The following is a 20,757-nucleotide window of genomic DNA, read 5'->3' on the forward strand; positions in this document are numbered from 1 at the left end:
AACTAGTAGAAAAAGAGAGATGACTGCTTTTTCCAAGGTAAGTGCTGGGCCAATTAACTAACTACAGGCTGTCTGAACCTTTGAGAATGTAGAGCTAACTCTCCAAATATTTTTTTGCAGTGGGCTCATGACTTTGTCACTAAACTTTTATCTCTGCTGCCAAGAAAAACTGTGACTGCTAGCTTAACTCACAGCTATGTCTGACAACTACCAAGAAACCACCTTAAATTAGCTATCTTCAAGTTTCAGTTTTGTAAGTTAGGAACACCTCTCAATCTGAAATTCTCTCTTCCGTGGTCTGACCCAGTCCTTAAGCTGTTGTCATAAAAAGCTCTGTGTCCATCTGTCCCATCTTCTGGACAGACTATTTTCAAAAATCAGTTAAAAAATTGAAGTTATTTAAACTACTTTTTAACATAAAGCTTTGAAAAGAATGAAAGCACTACCTTTAGCCAACTGGTCCAGGAAGAGTACTGTTATAAAAACTAAGCCCAAAAGAGAAGGTGAGTGTAACAGTCACAAGGTGCCCTTCATAAAATTTATCTTCTGTATTTAACATCAATCACCAGGACAGGAGTCCATAAGAGGCTCTCCTGTACAAGACCACATATACCCTTTCTTAGCGGGGGGAGGGGAGCTGTACCAACTTCCACCACTAACACCGCTTTGACCCATCAAACATTCCTTCCAGCCTGCCTATGTCCTCTCTCTGTTCAAGCTGAAATAAGAATGATTGATTAGAAGCGGGTGTTTTAAGATGTAGTGAAATGAGCATCCCATTTTTAAAGCCCTTTGATAGCTGGAGAACTGAAAGCAAAGGAATAATGAGCGGTGCAGAGTGCAAAGCCATTCTAATACTAACTGACACAAGGCACTAGTGTGCTAAGCACCATGGCAACTTCTTTACACACACTCTTTTCATCCTCACAACAGGCAGGTACTACCATTATCAACATTGTACAGTCCGGGAACTGAGGGGCTGAGAAGTTCGACGATTCGCAGCCAGGGTCAAAAGTTCTTATCCATCATCCTGTTCTATTGGTTTTAATGGTTCAAGGACAACAGCGAGTCAGAGAAGAAGTTGGAATTCATTCATTGCCTGGCCAAATGCAGAAACAGCCATGGGACCTTTGCTGTCTTGTCCTCTACAGAAAATGATTTCTTGCCTATTGATTTCCTGGTTCCTCCCCATTTTATCTGAAACTGCATCTAGTTAGGCTTTCCTCTTAAGAGGATCCATTTGCTTCTAGGCATTTTATGCAACACAGGTCCCATAGCTTCTACAGCCAACCATAACAGCATTACATACACTTCTCATCTCATTACATACACTTCTTCTCTAAAGGCCTCTATTAAGTACTGCCGGCTACAGTCCATGGGGTCCCAGAGTTGGACACGACTGAGCGCGCACAGGCCGCGCGCACGCGCGTGCCCACGTCCGCCCGCCCACCCACCCAGACAATCACAAGCACAACAGTGTATGAGCGCTTGTCCTAAAATTCTCAAGGTGTTTGAGTATCCTGATATAAAACACACACACTCAAAGACCAAACAGCAAACGCCTAAACTACCTCTGAAATCCTGTTCCTGTTTGCTGGATACGTTTGCCTTAGGAAAAAGGAAGGAAGCCAGGTATTACACTCAAAGTGGGGGAGGGGGAAGCCGACGGGAGAAAACACCCAATAGTCGTAGCCATTTAGCCAACTTTTTCAAGACTCGGTAACAAAGGAACATCTATCTGTACAGGAGAACTTGGGAGGAGGGCTGGTTAAGAAAGGGAAGGGCAAAGGGCCGCATACTAAGTCAAAACACGCGCTGTCAGTGTCTCATCCACCCCAGAGAAATAGGCTTTCAAGAAACCAAGGCTAGACAGAGATGGGTGAGTTGAGCATCCCCGGGCCTCAAAACCTGGCAATGCCTCGGACGTGATCTGTTAGCGTCCTTCCCAAAAGGACAGATTTCCAAAAGGAGGGACCTCTTTTGTCCCCACCTTCTGGGTAAATAATGCCAGGAGGGCAAAGGGCACATCCCTTTGCCTCGGGGGACCCGAGACGCCGGGTCGAACGCAAACACCCCACACAGAGCCCCTTCTGGGAAAGTGGTGCTTCCAGAACCTTCTCAACACCACTCCTGCTTTCCCCTCGGTTCTTTTGACTGTAGACCAGCGAGATAAAAAAGGGCCGAGGTGAAGGGGCAAGACCCCTCCCCAGACGACACCTGCGGGCCCAGGTGCGCCAGGTGCCTCCTGAGGCGGGGGGAGGGGTAGAGAAGGTGGGCTCCGGGAGGCCCTGCGGGGCGCCGGGGGGCCGATCGGGGAGAAGGCGCCTCTGGTGGTGGGTGATGGGTGGGTCCCTTACGGTCTCCCTCAGCTTCCTCTCGTAGTCCAGTTCGCGCTGCAGGCTGCCCGCGCGCTCCTCGGCGGCGTCCGCCTGCTCCTGCAGGCTCCGAATCTTCCTCCGCACCGCCTCCAGCGAGCTGCTCCCCGCCATCGCGCCGGGCGGCGGCGGGCCGGCAAGCGGGCGGGCTGCGGTGGGAGAGGCGGGCTGCTGCGCTCCTGCTGCCGCTGCCGCTGCCGCACTCCGGCCGACCGCCCGCCCCGCCCAGGCCGCAGCGCGCGACGGCGGCGCCCTCTGCGGCCCGGGCTCAGCCCGGAAGTCTCGGCCTCCCGGGAAGCTCAGGCGAACCGCAAGCGGGTGCGCGAGCGCCGGGGGCGGACCCAGCGGGCGGGGCGGGTCGCGCGCCGCGGACCCCGGGAATTCGCCAACCGCGGGAGGTACCGCGCATGCTCGCGGCTGCCTGGCTGAAGGGCGCGGCGCGCGTTGCGGGGGCACCAGGTGGGCAGGAGAGGGGGCCCCACGGCGCCTAGGATGTTACTTCGACTCCCAGCGCCCCGCCCTGGCGCCGCGGAGAACCCGGAGTAACGGATTTGGCTGCAAGGGGCGACGGTGCCGCCTACTGGCGGCGGGAGCGCCCCGCTCCGGACTGCCAGATTTCCCCTGCCCAAGAGGGAGCGAAGCCGAGCGAGGGGTTTGGGGCTTGAATGTGTCCCCAAAGGGACTGTAAATCCAGATCCTAACCCAACAACTCTCCTCCCCTCCAAACTCATGACGTGAAAACCACTAACATACTGCAGAGGTTAAACCTCCTAAATGCTGTCTTGCTAGGTTACAATCTGGCTTTTGGTTCTCTCCTGGCTGTGTGACTTGGAAAACAACGTGACTTCATCTGTAAAAGCGCGGTTAATAGTAGTACGTGCTGCTGCTGCTAAGTCGCTTCAGTCGTGTCCAACTCTGTGCGACCCCATAGACGGCAGCCCACCAGGCTCCTCCGTCCCTGGGATTCTCCAGGCAAGAACACTGGAGTGGGTTGCCATTTCCTTCTCCAATGTATGAAAGTGAAAAGTGAAAGTGAAGTCGCTCAGTTGTGTCCGACTCTTCGCGACCCCATGGACTGCAGCCCACCAGGGTCCTCCGCCCATGGGCTTCTCCAGGCAATAGTACTGGAGTGGGTTGCCATTTGCCGCCTCCAAGTAGTACATGAGGATTATGAAATAATACAAAGCGCTTTTACAATACAAGGTAAGTAGGTAACTCAGTGATAGCTTTAGTTAATAACAGGCATTGTCTTAGAGGAGAAATACGGTATGAAACTCTTTAAATGAACTTATAAAACAGAAAGACTCACAGACTTAGAGAATCAACTTATGGTTGAGGGGAAGGGGTGGTTATGGAGATTGGGATGGACATGTACACTCTGCTCTGTTTAAAATGGATAACCAACAAGGAGAGGATAACCAGACAGCACAGGAAGCTCCACTCAATCTTATGTGGCAGCCTGGAGGGGAGAGGAGTTTGGGGGAGGATAGATACATATATATTTGGCTGAGTCCCTTCCCTGTTCATCTGAAACTATCACACAATACTGTCAATCAGCTATATTCCAATATAAAAAAGTTGTGTTTAAAAAAACAAAACAAAACACAAGCACTTTCTTAAGGGTCAGGCTATGGCCCATAACCATCTGTGGGACCTCAGACCTGCCAGCCTCTCTGGAACTTACTTTCTTTTCCATAAAAACAATTGTCTCAAGGGTCCCCTCTAGTTACAACCTTCTCTGATTGTAGGAAGGTTGTAATCTGGAATCTGAACAATTCTGGGCTGGACTGAGAAGCCTTTTAAAAGCACACCAAGGTAAAGAATGTGACTGCCAACGCAAGTGGGTTCGACCCCTGGATCAGGAAGATCCTCTGGAGAAGGAAATGGCACCGTCTTCCAGTATTTTTTGCCTGAGAAATCCCATGGACGGAGGAGCCTGGCAGGCTACAGTCCATGAGGTTGCCAAGAGTCAGACACTAACCTAGTGACTACACAACAACAATAAATACAGACAAGATACTGAACATTTTCTTTACCCCAAGGATCCCTCAAATTGCCTTTTTGAAGTCATGTTCACTTATCCCCTGCCTCATCCCTTATATAAGCCCTGGTGTCTCCTATTTTTCTTCTCTATAATTTTATAATTGGTAGAATGTTATATAAATGCAACAATACAGTATGTAGCCTTCGAGAAGTAAAAAAAAAAGCACACCAAGGAAGCCAACAGAACCCTAGGAGAGCGTCCGGCTGCAGCTGGATGAAAACCAAAGTGGACACAATCTCTGGAAAAGAGTCTCGGTCCATACTCCCCTTGGGCTATGCTTTTAAATGTCTTCTAAGTCTCACGGCTTTCTTTCCTCACCTTTCTCACAGAAGGCCCTTCAAATCAGTTCCAATGTGTTTAAGTGTGGGAATAATGAAGAGAAAGAAAACACAGTTGACAATCCCCTTCTCCTTGAAAGCCCTTAACAACTGAACTTGCTTTCTTGATTCATTTGCTAAGGACATTATCACAGTCTCTGTTGAGACAAGTCCCAGCATGGGCCCTCGCATCCTGTAGGTGGAGCCTCTTGCTTTGTTTCCACAGTTTGTCTAGTCAGGAGGGTGGTCACAACTGCTTCCCTAAGGGTACAGACGGTAGGTCTCCAACTTTGAGGGTGGGAGAGGGGGCATCTGGGAACCTTCAGGAGCCCTGGAAAATGCTGGACACGTGCACATGCTCCAAGCAGCCAACTAGTGACTTAATGTCTTGCTTTTCAAACACCTGGGAAAGTCAGTTTCAGGTGAGTTCACTTTCATGCTGATGTCATTATACAAAAGAGTTTAGGACAGTTGTTCTCAGCCTTGGCTGCACATTGGAATCACCTCAATCCCAGTGATTCTAATTGGCCTATGGGGCAGCCTGGATTTTAAGTTTTTAAACCATCCATGTTTAGTTAAGGTTGAGAATCACTGATTTAGGAAGAAAAGACCTACAGGGAATAAAGACTCACATATTGCAGATGTCATAGACATCACAGTTACTGGGGGATGGGTTTGAGGCCAAAGAAAATGGAGCCCTTGATCCCCTCCAGCCTCACTTAGGTGGAGAGACCACAAGAAAGTAGAAACAAAGCCATCAGCGGTTTGACGGTGCAAACTACAACCTTTCAAGCTGGGAAGAGCCCATTTCTGGAATAGGATTTGTAAATTGCTTGGTAAAAAATCAGTGGAAAATTTGGTAGAAAAGTGTTTTTAGCAGTAGAAAAATGTAAAAATCTTTTACACTGGTGAGTAATGACAATCCAATGCCCTAGTCCCAAAGGTAACATGATTCAACCTCAGGAAGTTGACCTCTCTCCTACCTCCTCCTTCCCTTTGTGACATCTGTCTCTTCCTCCTCAGGTCTTGACTATTTTTACTAGTTAGGAATCACTCTAAATAAAGCATTTCTTCACGAATGTCTTCTACATCCCTACAGGTTGCAAACAACCCTAAAAGGGGAAGATAATCAATATGCTACCCGCCCCCCCCCCAAAAAAAGTGTACCATATTAGAGACAGTTTTCCAGTGGGAGGGGGAAAACAGTTTCAGAAACCTCCCCCTCCTCCTGGCTCCACCCACTCCCCCCTCCAACTAGCTTTAAATACCCTCTTTGCTACTTCTGCCTCATCTCATTCCAAAGCTCCCTTAAACAAGATTTTTCAATAAAGACATGATAGCACCACATAGTTACACAATAATTATGATTTTTTCCCCCTTAAGAATTGTAGTAGCTTTTTTCTCCTCTTGCTTTCAGTCTTACTGGGCTATTTTCAAATTCTCTGCATTCTTTTCCTTATAAGGAATATCTCTCCTTGATCTATCAGCGGCTCTTTTGAAAAAGCTAAATAAACGTCCTGCTGGAGAATCTGGGGGAGACAGGCATCCTCCATTTAACCATATACGGAGCAGACATCTGATCTACATTATACAAAACTGGTGCAGAGTTATATGTGTTTTTTGGCTCTTTTTCTAAAGCCAGGTAGTTTGTGACTTAAATATTTTAGCTAAATCAGTGCTTCCTTGAACCTCCTCTCCAGGGACCTTCCTCTTCACTGAAACTTTTTCTTTTTGTCAGATTCTAAATGTCCTGTGTCTGGATCTCTCATTTACAAAGCACCCTTGGAGATTACATTTCACACCTTTCACATCACAGAAAGCCTTTACTGATTTCAAAACCCAGACCCTCCATCAATGTACACTTTACTCCCATACAAAAAAATTCTGCCGTTGCACTTCGTCGTTCAACTTTCTGGGCATAGCTTTCCCTGGTGCTCATACATTCTTGAAATTGTTGCTCACTTCCCTAGGAATTTTTGCCTAATTGGGCCTCTAGGCTTAATTAGCTTCCAGAATGGTGTGAAAAAGAAGTCATTCCTTTGGAAATCTAATGCCTGTCTTGACTTATGCAGCAGAAGAGGCAAGCTCTTCAGCTAGAAGAGATTTCAGAGGGCAGTGGACAAAATACTGGCAGAGCTTTTGTGGTGTATGCATCACCCTCGAGACTATGTGGTGGCTGTCGGAGGCTGGCAGGTCGGGGCGGGGCGAGCAGGGGAACCAGGGGCAGCTAGCACACTATACCATATAAAGCACTGAGCTATATATAACTCCCAGCTTACTTTCTGGATCTAGTGCCCTCAGAGTGCAGACTCAAGCAAGTATCATCTTCCCAGGCAGATCTGAAGGGCTGGATTAAGACTTCCCTGGTAAGGAGGCCTCAAGGGTTTCTGAGGCCCACCATCAAGCTTAACCTTCTCAGAATAAGTAGCACGCGCTATGTCATTCTTTCAATACAGAGGCCAGGTCCTCTGAATCCTGACTAGATTGGTCACTGAAAACCAGGCCTTCCCACCCACCAGAGATGGCAAAAAGAAAACGGAGAAAACTAGGCATTCTATTTGCACAAACCTTGGTGATGACACCTCAGAGGTTTTCTGCCACCACGGGGAAGGGTTCACCTCCAGAGTCCAATTTCAGTTGCTGTGTTCTCCCAGATTCTCACCACCCCCACCCCCTCCAACCCCAGGGGTGAGGAAAGAAGGAGAAGAAAGAGAGAGGAATGGATGAAATAAAAATGAACTGTGCAGTAGCAGTTGAGGGCAGCGTCCAGTGCTCTGGGCCATGGCAGGCTGTGCGCACGTGTCCAGCTGAGAGGAGGTGACCCTCCTCCATGGTTTTCCGGCCCCTGTGATGACCCCCAGAGCAGGCCCCAAGGGCAGGAGGTGAGGGGGGCAGTGTGTGCGTGCACTTACGTCGGTGGCCTTTTTCTCCGCCAGCTCCAGCTTCTCCTGGGCATCTTTGAGAGCCTCGGAGTATTTGTCCAGTTCATCTTCGGTGGCCTTGAGTTTCTTTTGCAGCGACACCAGCTCATCTTCCAGCTGGGAGTTGGCCGTGGGGGACGGGGACGGGACGGGGTGGGGGGTGCGGCAGGCAGCGTGATCCCGCAAGGGAGGGTTGTGGGTGCACAGAGCCAGAAGGACAGGGACAGCGGGAGAGAGAAAGGGAAAGACAGGGAGGGAGAGAGAGAGAGACAGAGTTAGCCATTCGTGCGCCGCGCCGCGCGCGCCCGGGGTACCTTGGCGGCGGTTTCGTCGGCGGCCAGGAGGCTGTCCTCTGCCTTGTGCAGCTCCTCCAGCACCCGGTCCCGCTCGTCCTCCGACACCCGCAGCAGCTTCTCCTTGGCCGCTATGTCCTCCTCGAGCTGGGGGGCGGCGGCGGGCGGGCGCGGGCGGCCGGCACGGACCGGGTGTTAGACACACACAACACGGGCACCGGGTTGGCTGGGGCCCTTCAGCTTTGGGGCGCCACCGAGTTGGGGTTCAAGGGTCCCTAGGTAACCTCCTCTTGTCCCGAGGCTACTTCATACCCCCCACCGCTCCCGGGGACGACACTCCTACCGAGGTCTCAGCGGGCTCAAGGCCACAACTTGGCGTTGCAGAATAAATGGATGGCCCCCGATTCCGCGCCCGCCATACACTCTCTTCTGTCCCATCTTTGTTTTAACCAAAAAAAAAAAACCTCCGTGACTGTCGTTCCCCCCTCCCTGACTTCCTCCCTCCCCCAGTTGAAGGTTTTATCTTCCCCGGTCAAAAGTCCAGAAGAACTTCGAACACTTTCTGGACTTGATTCCCTTCAACCCTCCTCCTCTCCCCCACCCCCAGATCCAAAATTGTTTTCTGATCCTCAGAACCAAGTGCCTCTAGCACTTGATGGGACTTGACGGGCTCCGGCAACCGGAGAAGGGAAATAAGCGTCCCCAGGTAAGAGAAAAAGTTAGAATAAGCCAGTCCTGCTCTTCCCCTCCCGCTTCTCAGGCGCCCTGGAGTGGGGGTGGCTCCCGGAGTCCTCGGGGTGAGGGGCCAGGAAGGGGTGCTAGGCCGGGTCCCGGGGCTCCGGGCCCCAGGGCGGGCGGGGCGCGGGCGACCCCCGGGCGCACAGTTGGGAGGCGCAGACCTGCTTGCTCCTGTCCTCCGCTGCCTTCTTATCGGCCTCCGCCTGCTCCGCTCGATCCAAGGCGTTCTCCTTGTCGAGCTTGAGCATCTGCATCTTCTTCTTGATGGCGTCCATGGTGGCGGCGGCGAGGGGCCCTGGGGCTGCGGCGGGAGCAGGGAGGCGAGCGCGCGGTGAAGCGGCGGAGCCGGAGTGCGAGCGCCGAGCCGCCTGCTGCTCCCAGATATGTACTTTCCCAAGGGGGCGACCGCATTCCTCAAGACAGCCAATACTTTTTTGGAAGAGCTTTTTTCTCCTGCCCCCTTTCCCCCTTCTCCTCCCTCCGCCCCCCGCGCCCTCCCCGCTGCTCCCGCGGGGGCTGCTCGCCCATTCGCTGCCGCCTGCCGGCCTCCCAGTTGACGGTGGATATGACTATATATGGGGACCCGAGCAGCCAGCCGAGGCAGCCGCCGGGCGAGGCCTCCCGTTTTCCAAACCTGCACGCCAGGGAGAGGGCACTGGGGCCTCTCCCGGACCGGGGGCCCGGGTACTTCCCTCCGCCCTCTGCGCCCCCTCCTCCCGGGGTTCACGCTCCGGCTCTAGGGTCCCCAGCCGAGCCATCCTAAGTCACAGGAGGCCTGAGGAGCGAGCCGGGCAGGTAGAGGACGCGCGTCGCTTTCTGGGCCGCCAGACCCAGCGGCTCGCTAAGCATCAGGACCTGGGGTCCCCGCAGCCACCGCGATGGTGTCCAGGCCCATGCGCTCCCGGCGCCCGCCCTGCCTACAGGGTGTCAGCCCGGGCTGGCTCTCATGTTCTGGAAACTCAACTGGAGCAGAAAAAGAACAAGTTGGAGGGAGACCTGGGGTGCTGTATATGTCTGCTGGTGCCAGAACGTCTGCAAATCTGTCTTATGCGGTTCTCTGTCCCCCAGGGGAAAGACAGTTGTATACCTTAGGAGGGACATAGGACTCGGTTCTGTGTGTGCCTGTGTGTGGTACTTCCCCAAAGGGTGGGGGTGTGTTTGTTGGTGTGTGGGTGGGAGCTTGCGAGTTTAACGGGAAAGGCTATTGAGTTTAGAGTCAGGCAACTTAGTTTTTTGGTCTCTCTCACCAGCAGCTCTGACAAGCGAGTTGACAAGCTCTAACAACTTGACAAGCCAGTTGGCCTCTGTGCTACATCTTTAAACCTGAGGATGAGGGGTAGATGATCCCTATGATGCCACCAGATCTAACTTTTAATCATTTTCCTTGCACTGAGTTTAGCGAGTTGGCCTCTTTCCATGTTAGGCACTCAGGTACTAGGTTACCAAAACACAGGGATAAATGTTATCCCAGCCAAGTCATTGTATCCACAGCTATAACTCTGAGGAGGGAACAGGCCCTGCTCTGTACAGCAAGCTCTGCTCAGAGGCAGGAGGGTTTCCTCCTATAACTCTTACTCCTCCCAGTCCCCATGGGGAAAAGCCTGCTCTTTTCAGACTTTCGATGGGAAGGGAAGAAAGGGCTGTTCCCAAACCCTGCTTGATACTGGCTGAGGCAGAGCTGGTGAGGGTCTTGTTGGGTCTTGTTAACAGTCCCCACAGAATAATTCACAACCTGTCCTACATGGATACTGAATATTCCCTGGACGGTATCTGAGCAGATCAGGCAGGTCAAACATCTTGTAAGTCCTTCAGAGAATGATCAAGTTCCTCCCAGGATTTTATCAGGTTTCTTCCACTGACCCAACTGCCCAGGAGGGGGGAAAAAAAATACCCTGACCTAATGGTGAGAACACTAGATTTGTGTGCACAGGCACTGCATGGTATAGAAATTCACCAGGACCCTTTAATCGCCACATGTGAACCCAGCCACTGGAACATTGACAGAGTTCAAGGCCTCTGGGTCATATACAGATGTGTGGACCCCAGGGAGCTGACTTCCCAACTTGGAGCTCAGCATAAGGTTTATGCGTAGGGACCCCAGAGTTAGACCCTGGAATCCAAACTTGGCCTGGCTACCTCCTTGCAAGATGGCCTTAACCACATTATAATCTCTTTAAGCTTCAGTTTTCTGTTCTGTAAGGTAGGTATACAAATTCTTCCCTCTTAGGGTTGTTACAAGAATGAAAATGAGATAAAGAATGAAAAGCGTTTTGTCTAGCACATAGCAAAGTACTCAGTAAATTGTGGCTGCTCGGGTGGCAGAGGGCAAGTCATCTCTTGTCTCTCGGCCTCAGTTTTCTCATTTATAAAATGAGGCAACTGAACTAGAGAAACTCCTGGAGGGACCATGTATTGTGAATTTTCTCTACTGTGCCAAACATAGAGAAACATGCTAAAGTTTCCTTAAGTGAACTAGTGTTATAGACCATCTATTCAAACACACCACTGGTGAGCACCTGTTGTATACAAGGCAGGCACTAGGCTCCAGGATCCCCAATTAAGTAAGATACATCCATGTCTTCCAGGTGTTCAGCATGAACAGTGGAGAAAGAAGTAGAAATGACCAGATCAGAGACAGACAGATAAAACTATTCTGACAGACAGATAAAAACTATTCTGAAAAGTGGTGGTTTTTAAACTGATTTTAGAGGAAGGATAGCAATTAGATAGAGAGGAGGGTATTGTATGAGCCAAGGGTAGAAAGAGAATATTTGATGGTGGTTGGACAGTAGGTTTACTTGGGGATGAACTGGGAGGTGAGACTGGAAAGGTAGATAGGAGGGGTGTATGGCGAAGGGGCTTGAATTTAGGGACTCAGATATTCAGGCCTGATTCTTTAAGTTTAAACCATTCATTTTTTCTTCCCCTCCCTGCCTCTAGAAGTCAAAGACTATGGTGTCCAGTATGCGAGCTGCACAAAGCCAATTTAAAAAATTCCTTGGTACCATATCACTAATCCCTAGACTGATGGGTTAACATAACAGGTCCCTGGCCTCAGTCATTTCCATTTCACCACTGGTGAGATTCTGCCCCATGAATAGCCTGACAATCAACCAGGTTCAACCCAACTTCAGGGACTGCACCATCCACTACCCTTCAAGGGTTAGGACCAGGCAAAATATTTTCACTTAAACAAGACTTTCTTCTATATTGGTCAGATCTCCTGGTCTTTGGATAGCATCAAGGTGTGGGCTGGGGACTTCCCTGGTGGTCCAGTGGTTAAGACTCCATACTCTCATTGTAGGCGGGATGGGTTCAATCCCCAGCCAAAAAGAGAAAAAGAGGGGCAAGCTAGACAGCCATGGGATATACAGTATATTTCTATTCCCCACCTGCGTGGCTGTGACTTAAGGACAGATCCATAGACTAGCCAGGGACCTAGTGTTGTGGCCTGTCAGGCAGAGATGGACTGTGCCTCTGGGCTTCTCTTTGACTATAGTTTGAACTAAGGAGCATGGAAAATATGAATCCATAGCTGAAGCAGCTGAAACAAAAAGGGGTTATGATCTTGGGCTGGAGATCCCTTGTAAGAGGGTGATTAAGGCTGTTTACAGATATTTGGGCTTTCTTCCCAATCAGGTCTTGGTAGGATTGCACATCCTCACCCAATTAAGTGTGGTCATTTGACTTGCCTTGGCCAAGGAAATGTGAACAGAACTAGCTTATGGTAGATACTATGAGTTAGTATGACTCACTGTGTTCTTTCTCAAAGTTGTTGCTGTTTTGTAGTCTGGATTTGCAAGTGGCTGTGGTAAGCAGAGTTCCCCTCTCTCCAGAACCAACCCTTGGTGGACATGTAGCATAAGCAAGATGTAAACCTCTGCTGTTTTAGGCCATTGAGAACTGGGGGCTGTTTGTTACTGAAGCATTACTAGCTTCTCCTGGCTAACATATCATGACAGGCCATGTATCATTTAAGGTATGAAGAAGCAGCGAAGTTGGTTGTAGAGAAGGAGAATGAGGTAGACATATCATGGTAAACAGAAATACCATTAGGAAAAAAAGATGGGGAAACAATGATCAAATCTCTGTTCCGGGGGTCCTTATAATTATACCCTTTCCTTCCTGAGGTTACATGAGAGAGTCAATGTTCCTTGAAAGTTAAAAAACTGACCAGATCATGGTGGTGTGGAACCCCGCACAGGATCCTTGGTCCAGAGGTTCTGTGTGAACACCAAGAACATCCTTGGAATTTCCAGAAGATTTCTCTAGTGCTTGGTATTCAGTCATCTCTCCATAAATGTTTGTTGAATGACTGTTTTCTTGGCTATTAACCATACAAATAGGAGAAACAGTTTCTGGGAAGGAACCACAAGAAAACTAGGCTCAAAAGACTTAATTCCATTCAAAATAGAGATTCTATGTTATATTGCCTGAAGAATGGATATGAGTGTTTTGATAGGATAGGACAAATGTCCCACAGATATTTACTGAGCCCCTTTTGTGTGCATGGCACTTAACTAGAGTTTATAGGATCAAGGGAGGTGGGTAAGAGATGGATCTTTTCCTCCAGGAAAAGCATCTGTGTATGTTACAGGGTAAAACCCTTTTTTGGTGGGGGGATGGGATGAGGTGTGGGGGAGGTCACTTGATATGTTTTTCAACTATATTGCTGTTGTCCCAAAAGCTGTCTGGCCCCCGCCGCCGATAGCTGTGAGGGACATATTGCAGATTTTTAAAATACTTTTTTTACGGGGGAGGCACTCCCCCAAGGCGGCATGTGGAATCTTAGTTTCCTGACCAGGGATTGAACACATGCCCCCTCCAGTGGATGTGTGACTTCCAATGCACCACTGGGAAAGTCACCATATCACAGGTTTTCTAGGAGATCTTTCATTTTAAGTACACTGTCCCTTCCCTCCATAAGAGCCCTCATACCTACCAGACTATGTTTCCCAATATTTGATTAGAAAAGTGAGTCAACATTAGCGTAGCTTACTAATGTGACACCTTTAAAAGGAACATTCACTTGAATATGTACATCAAGGTCTGTTTGTTTACAAAAACAAAACAAAAACCTTATTACCTAATAGTCCCACACTATTTAACAGCAATGCCTCTCTACCTGTGTTGCTGTGACTCCCCCAGAGTCCACAGTGCTGACTCATGCAATTAAGGGAAAGTGAAGAATCTGTAATTAAGCTGACAGACAATGGCTTCTTGCACTGGGTTTTGGAATGCCAGCATTGTCATGTCCCACGGAACAAGATACAGCGTGTTCTTCTCATACACAAGAACATTTTCTTTCTTGCAGGTTTGTGATAGTACCCTCAAGAACCCAAGGAAAATATACCCTATTTCTAGGGAGGAGGATTTGGAGCTCTGAGAAAGGTCTTTAGGACATCGCGGACATCTTCCTTCATTGTTCAGTGACACACTGTTGGTCCTGATTCTGTGGCGAGCTCCCTGAATACTCTTGCTATCTGGAGGGTTTGTATGGGCAAAATGGTTCTCCCAGTACAAAAAAAAAAAAAGACCATGAGTTTTCCTGTCTTATATCTTAATTCTCTTTCAATAGCAGCAACTATGTGTAGATTTATGCTGACTCGTGAAATTGAGCTGTCTCAAGAATGTCAATATTGGAACATCCCTGGTGGTCCAGTGGTTAAGAATTTGCTTTCCAATGCAGGGATGCAGGTTTGATCCCTGGATGGGGAACTAAGATCCCACGTGCCTTGGGGAAACTGAGCCCAACTAGAGAAGCTCATGTGCTGCTACTGCTGAGCCTATGCTGACCAACAAGAGAAGCCGGGGCATGAAAGCCTTTGTGCTGCAACTTAGAGAGGCCCCTGCACACTGCAGTAAAGACCCAGTCAAAAGAGAAAGGAAAGAAAAAGCAGCAAGATTCTCTGTGGATGTGAGATTTAGAGGGCACCTAAAAAGCTTGTTGTCTCTTCCTCACAACTTCTTATGTCAGCATCAGGATGAGCGCTATTCTCCTCTCTATAGATTAGAAAACCAAAGGCAGTGAGGACTCCACATCACCCACCTGGGAGGTAGTTGTGCAGGAATAAGAATGTGAATGCCCCAGTTCCCAGAAATGGCACTTTTTTCATTAACCATTCCCAACTGTTTTTATATTAATACTTGATTTTATATTTAAAAGCAACACATTATAAGGTGAAGAGGAGAGGAGAAGGGGCCACCAGAGGTCTTGTCTACATATCATGGTGGTGCTCAGACACTCAGTCATGACCGACTCTCTCGTGACCCCATGGACTATAGCCGGCCAGGCTCCTCTGTCCATGGGATTTTCCAGGCAAGAATACTGGAGTAGGTTGCCATTTTCTCCTCCAGGGGATCTTCCTGACCCAGGGATCCAACCCGTATCTCTTATATCTCCTGTATTGGTAGGCAGATTCTTTGCAACTAGTGCCACCATATGAACATGGTTAAAAGGTAATAGTAACAAGGCTGGGACTGAAGGCTCACCCTGCATGGCCCAGCTCAGGACTGCAGCCTAGGCTTCTAAAGGCACCCTCATTTCCCAGTGATAGGAGAACCTGGTGAGAAAGTATGGTTGGGCCAAGGCAACCAACCTTCTTGCCTACTCTTGTGTTTATGGCCCAAGATGGGACAAGAAGAACATCTTTATGAAGACAGAAGGACAAGTACAATCATTTTGTTCCCGGTAGCTTTAAAGGAGAGTTTGAGGTAACTGTTAGAAACCTATACCTCCTTCTTTTAAACCTTTGGGTCAGCAAAAGGATGAGCTACCAGTCCATCCAGGCAGTGTGTTTGAGGAAAAATGAAGACAAAATATGTGGTCAGGACAGCACTGAGTGCTTCCCCAAACCAGAGCCCGGGCAGAAATGAAAGCATCTACAGGCTTCACCATCTAGAGACCTGAGCCAGCTTCAGGGGCCACATCGAGGCTTTGGCATGGTTTTAATCATTGCTTCCCAGCAATTCCTACATTCCTTCATACTGGATGCCACCTATTCATTTTTATATTTTTGTACTTGGTTCTCAAGTTTCTACTGATGTCCTTAACAGGAACATATGTGAAAGTGACCTTTGCAGCCTCCCAAGTGGTGAGCAGAGCTCCACGCTTACTCTGCAGACTGTGAGACCTGATGCAAAAACGCCATGGATGTGGACAACCCTGGTGCCTCCTGCTCGAGCTGAGGTCTGGCTCCCAACCATCCGGGTTCTAGGAGAGTCGCTGCATTAGGTTAGTTTGAAATCGGGGTTTCTAAAATTTTATCTGTGGGCCTATGCCCACTACTGCCAACAGCTTCATCTTCAGCTGAGATGATTTAGTTTGGTGGCCTAGGGTTCTGAAAATAGGCAATAGACTTCCTTGTTTTTGTAAATACCCTTTCTTGCCTGACTAACAAAATCCTTCTCTCCAAGTGCTTTCTACCGGGACCCTGGCTTCTCCTTAAGAGAGACTGTTGTCATGACTTAGTAGAAATTGCTCTTTCTCAGTAGAAGTGCTTCTTTCAGTATGTTTTCTCCAGAGGACCATTTCCACTTCAGTAACTTCAGCGGAGGAAGGAGCCAGACCTTTCTTACTGCATGAGGCGAAGGAAACTCTCTGTTCTTTTTCTGAAGTCCTGGCACTGGAGGACAGAGCTCCGGCTGCCGGCTGAGTTCCAGAAGAAGCTGGGTATTTTTAGCATGGCCTTCTTTACTTCCCAGCACCTGCCATGATCTGTAACCCAAGGGGCTGCTTAAATGCCAGTGAGATGACTGAGGACAAGGCAGCCTGAGCTAATGTCCTAAAATACCACCCAAGGGAGGCCTTTCTTATGGGAGACAGTGCATTACCCGCTCTCTTCCTCTTCTTGTTCCTCCCCAAACTGTGGGGCTTCTACAGATTCTGGTTGGTATGTGTGACATCTGCCTTGGGAGAAGGTTGGAGAAAACCACTAGATCCTTCTACCTCGATGCCAGCTGATGTCGTTTTGATGAGTTTATTCTTGGCTCCCAACTTCAATCTTTCTCTCTACTGCTCATGCCAGATGGAAGCAACAGGAGAATGTCTGCACACATTTCCCTGAAGCAAAATCCTCTTTTGATATCTATGAAAATATGTGGAGATGAGAGACAAACCCTAGCTAATGTTCTAGATCAGCCTGACAGGGTTGATAACAGGGGTATCATTTTTTTCTCATAGCAGATATAACTCACTGGATTCATTATCTCCTAAAGATGAGACAAACTGGAAATAGAAATAGGTTCTTCAGATGCCTGGTTCATATATGGAGGATAGTGCAGCATGGATCATAAAAGACAATGGGAATGGTTTGGATGTCTCTAATCTTGGAGTTTGATCTCAGCCCATGCTATGCACCGCATGCCTTTGTGCCACTGTCAGACATACAGTAATGAGTTGGTCAATTCTAGGGCAGCAAGGAAATTGAAACAGCCAATCCTAAAGGAAATGAACCCTGAATATTCATTGGAAGGACTGATGCTGAAGCTCCAATACTTTGGCCACCAGATGTGAAGCGCCGACTCATTGGAAAAGACCCTGATGGTGGGAAAGGTTGAGGGTAGGAGGAGAAGGGGATGGCAGAGGATGAACTGGTTGGATGGCATCACTGACTCAATGGACATGATCTGAGCAAACTCAGGGAGATAGTGAAGGACAGGGAGACCTAGAGTGCTGCAGTCCTTGGGGTCTCAAAGAGTCAGACATGACTGAGCGACTGAATAACAATTCTAGGTCTAGTCCAGAGTGGAAGTTCTGTGTCTCTGCTGATTTCTCTGGCTATTCTTAATTCTCCCAAATGCCTGGTCATAAAGTTAAGAACTTATTTCAAAAAGAAGTGAACTGGAACTTAAATATTTAAATGAGTTTGCCTCTTTAAAGTGATCATTTTTCATTTAGTTGAGTGAAAAATGCAAGCAGTGAATCACACATACCATGTACAATTTAGTAAAAAAATATGTTTGATATATACAGTATATATGTATGATACAAATGTATACACACAAACATAAGCAGTTTTGGAAATTTGCACATCTATCTGATAATTGAATTCATTTCCTCTGGGGAGGGAGTCTAGGATTGGATATGGTGATTAAAAAGGAGTGCAGCCATATCTTTAAGATTTATTTTGCATAAATGAATATTTTAATGAATTATACAATTAAAGTATTAACAATTTCTCATTTTTCTTACTGTTGCTTTAAAATATATTCCTGAATGTATCACAAAAAATTCTAGAAGTCTTATCATAGCCCAAGTCTCTTAGAGGACGGAAAATCCACTTTGGCATGTATACAGGCTAATGCCACATAGCAATGAGAAACCAGTTAAGGGGCTTCTCTGGTGGCTCAATGGTAAAGACTCTACTGGCCAATGCAGTAGACACAGGTTTGATCCCTAGTCTGGGAAGAACTTACATGCTGCAGAACAACTAAGCCTGTGTACCACAACTACTGAGTCCTCCTCTAGGGCTGGGAAACTGCAACTGCGGAAGCCTGCTGTACCCTAGAGCCCATGTTCCACAACAGGAGAGGCCACTGAGATGAGGAGCCAGAGCAGTGCAACTGGAGAGCATCCCCACACGCTGCAACTCCAGAGAAAAGCCCACGCAGCAATGAAGACCAAGAGCAGCCAAAAACCAGACGCAAATTTAAAAATCAATTAAAAGATGGAGAATTGCCTGGAGGTCCAGTGGATAGGACTCTGAGCTTCCACTGCTGGGAACATGGTTTTGATCCCTGGTCAGGGAACTAAGATCCTGCAGGCTGTACAGCATGGCCAAAAAAAAATAAAATAAAATAAAAAATAAAGTGGTCCAGCCCAGCATTCTGGCCTTCCATGAGATCTTTTATTGCTAAGCCACTATTGTGGCAAACTCAAGTTTCAAGCTACTGACTGGAACGATCGTTAGTGCTATTTTACAAGCCACTTCATAAAATTAGTTTCATAACTTTACCATCTGTGTTTGGACCGAAAGCAGCATGGCTTCAGTTCAATCACTAACCAAATTTCTGCTTCCTGGCAACTTAAGGCTGTTCCAGAATGCCAACCTACCTTCAAAGGATAAAGATTTGCCTCATGAGGTAAATTCTGAAGAATGTGCTACCAAGTCTAAGGGAATAGAAGTTCCTAGTATGGAGCTCAAAAATATTTGTGGAAAAATTACAAATAAAAGGGTATATGGCAAGATATGTTTGCTGTATATTTCTTAGATGATGGAATTATGAGACATTTCTGAAATACTTTCTGTACTTTTCAAAGTTTCAAAAATGAACATGTTTTAATTTTATAATAATTAGAAATCAATAAATGTTCAGAGACTCCTTCAACCACCAGCAACAATGCTTTATATGTGAATATGAGACCTCCCAAATGAACAATTTCAAAAGGGACAGGGCTTATAACTCTGAATAATCTGTTAGGTTCCTTGCCATATTCTGCATGTTTCTTATTTCACAATCACAGGCTATTTGTGTACTTGTCTTAATGCCTCTCCCAGCAGGAACACTCCTTGAGTACTACTCTCCTTCTTCCCCAGTACCCAGCTTAGGACTTGCACTGAGTCCTAGGTAATAATAGCAGCAGACTCTCACTAGACTAGGTTGAACAAGGCTAGGACTTGAACCCAATTCTGACAGACACCAGAGTTCACCTTCTTAACCACTAGGCTGTATCACCTTTCCCAATACTTAAGGACAGTAGACCCACAACACACATTTATTGAGTGAACAAATGTTACACGGTTGTATTAAAAAAAAGTACAGTTGCTGGGTTTCCCTGGTGGTCCATGCTGGGAATCCACCTGCTAATGCAGGGGACATGGGTTCACTCTCTGGTATGGGAAAAGTCCATATGCCACGGGATAGCTAAGCCCATGTGCCACAACTACTGAGCCCACGTGCCTTAGAGCCCATGCTTCACAACAAGAGAGGGTGCTGCAATGAGAAGGCCTTGAACTGCAACTAGAGAGTGGCCCCCGCTCACCACAACCAGAGAAAACCCACATGCAGCAGTGGGACTAAAGACCCAGTGAACCAAAATAAATGCTAAAAAATAAATGAAATGAAAGAAAAAGTACAGGTACAATAACTTGTATTTATAGGTTACTAATAGCAATAGGAAAGTCAGCTAGTATCGTCCCAGCTAAGAGAAAACAGCTAGCCTGTTTTTATTTCTGCTCACTCTCCATCCACTTCACTGTCTAAGCAGCCATCTGGCTGCAAAGGATGTGTTTCTCCCAGGTGTATGTTCAGTGGGGGAGCCATAACTCACTTCCTTCTGTCCTCTGGGGAGGCCAACTTCCCAGACATCTGTTTCGTCCAGGGCACAAATGCTGGTGCTTGCTCTCCGGGCTCCTCCATTACAGGGAACCCACTGTGGGTTCAACGTGACTCTTTTTGGTACTTGCTGAGTTGGTGGGCCTGGGAACCCTGGAATTGTCGGAGATAAACAGAAGCCCCAAGTGTCACAACCCACTCCCTGAGCACACCTGATCCAGGGCAAAGCCAGGCCACATATGAGCCTTCTTGTTGAACCCAATAGCTGAATGGGTCCCATCTTAGACGTCAATGCCAGGAGACAGACTGCCTTGTTTGGGGATAAAAATGCCTTTCTGGTGTTTGGCATCAACCAGGGTAACAATCTGAGTAGGGATGATGGCCCTTTAATTTCTCTTAGCCTCAGTTTCTCCTTCTGCAAACTGTAGAATATCCACCTCATAAAATTTTTAGGAGGATTAAGTGTCATAACAGAACCATCATGTCTGTTGCTCCCCCTACAACAGTTACACATGGGAAAATGATCAGGGAATCCTATTTATTCCTCAAAACAAACAAGCGTACTTGTCTTGCTACCAGCTATGTCATTAGTATAAACCACTGATGAATGAAAGAGGACATGTCTTGTCTTATATTTCACACATCAGAATCGAGGGTACACACTTCTACTTGCATATTTTTTAGGGAGTTGGAAAGTACTATTTGAAAAACATAGACTTTGGAATTAACCCAACCTGATTATTAGCTGTGTGACATTAGGCAAGTCACTGAACCTCTCTGCCTCAGTTTCTT

General features: G+C 47.7%; 1 protein-coding gene and 1 long non-coding RNA gene across 33 annotated transcripts in view; one reads left to right on the forward strand and one right to left on the reverse strand.

Annotated features, from left to right (window-relative positions):
* TPM1 (tropomyosin 1) overlaps positions 1–9,393 on the reverse strand; it is a 29,765-nt gene extending 20,372 nt beyond the window's left edge. For 9 of the 31 annotated variants that reach the window (XM_069596278.1, XM_069596281.1, XM_069596295.1 and 6 more), the window contains exon 1: positions 2,358–2,903. In XM_069596278.1, the coding sequence (XP_069452379.1) occupies positions 2,358–2,489 (132 nt within the window). In that variant the 5' untranslated portion in view covers positions 2,490–2,903. Of the gene's footprint in view, positions 1–2,357; positions 2,904–7,648; positions 7,775–7,971; positions 8,098–8,849 lie in introns of those variants that run through there. The other 22 variants (XM_069596289.1, XM_069596291.1, XM_069596294.1 and 19 more) reach the window with 9 other exon arrangements.
* Positions 8,365–19,017, forward strand: LOC138443609 (uncharacterized). 2 transcript variants are annotated; one of them, XR_011258220.1, is made up of 3 exons: positions 8,365–8,656; positions 15,745–15,922; positions 16,198–19,017. It is a non-coding gene; the product is annotated as an uncharacterized lncRNA (long non-coding RNA). The 2 variants fall into 2 exon arrangements; XR_011258221.1 differs by having other exon boundaries at positions 16,571–19,017.
* Positions 19,018–20,757: the final 1,740 nt, after the last annotated feature.

The sequence above is a fragment of the Ovis canadensis genome, chromosome 7 (genome assembly GCF_042477335.2).
Source record: "Ovis canadensis isolate MfBH-ARS-UI-01 breed Bighorn chromosome 7, ARS-UI_OviCan_v2, whole genome shotgun sequence".
NCBI lineage: Eukaryota > Metazoa > Chordata > Mammalia > Artiodactyla > Bovidae > Ovis > Ovis canadensis.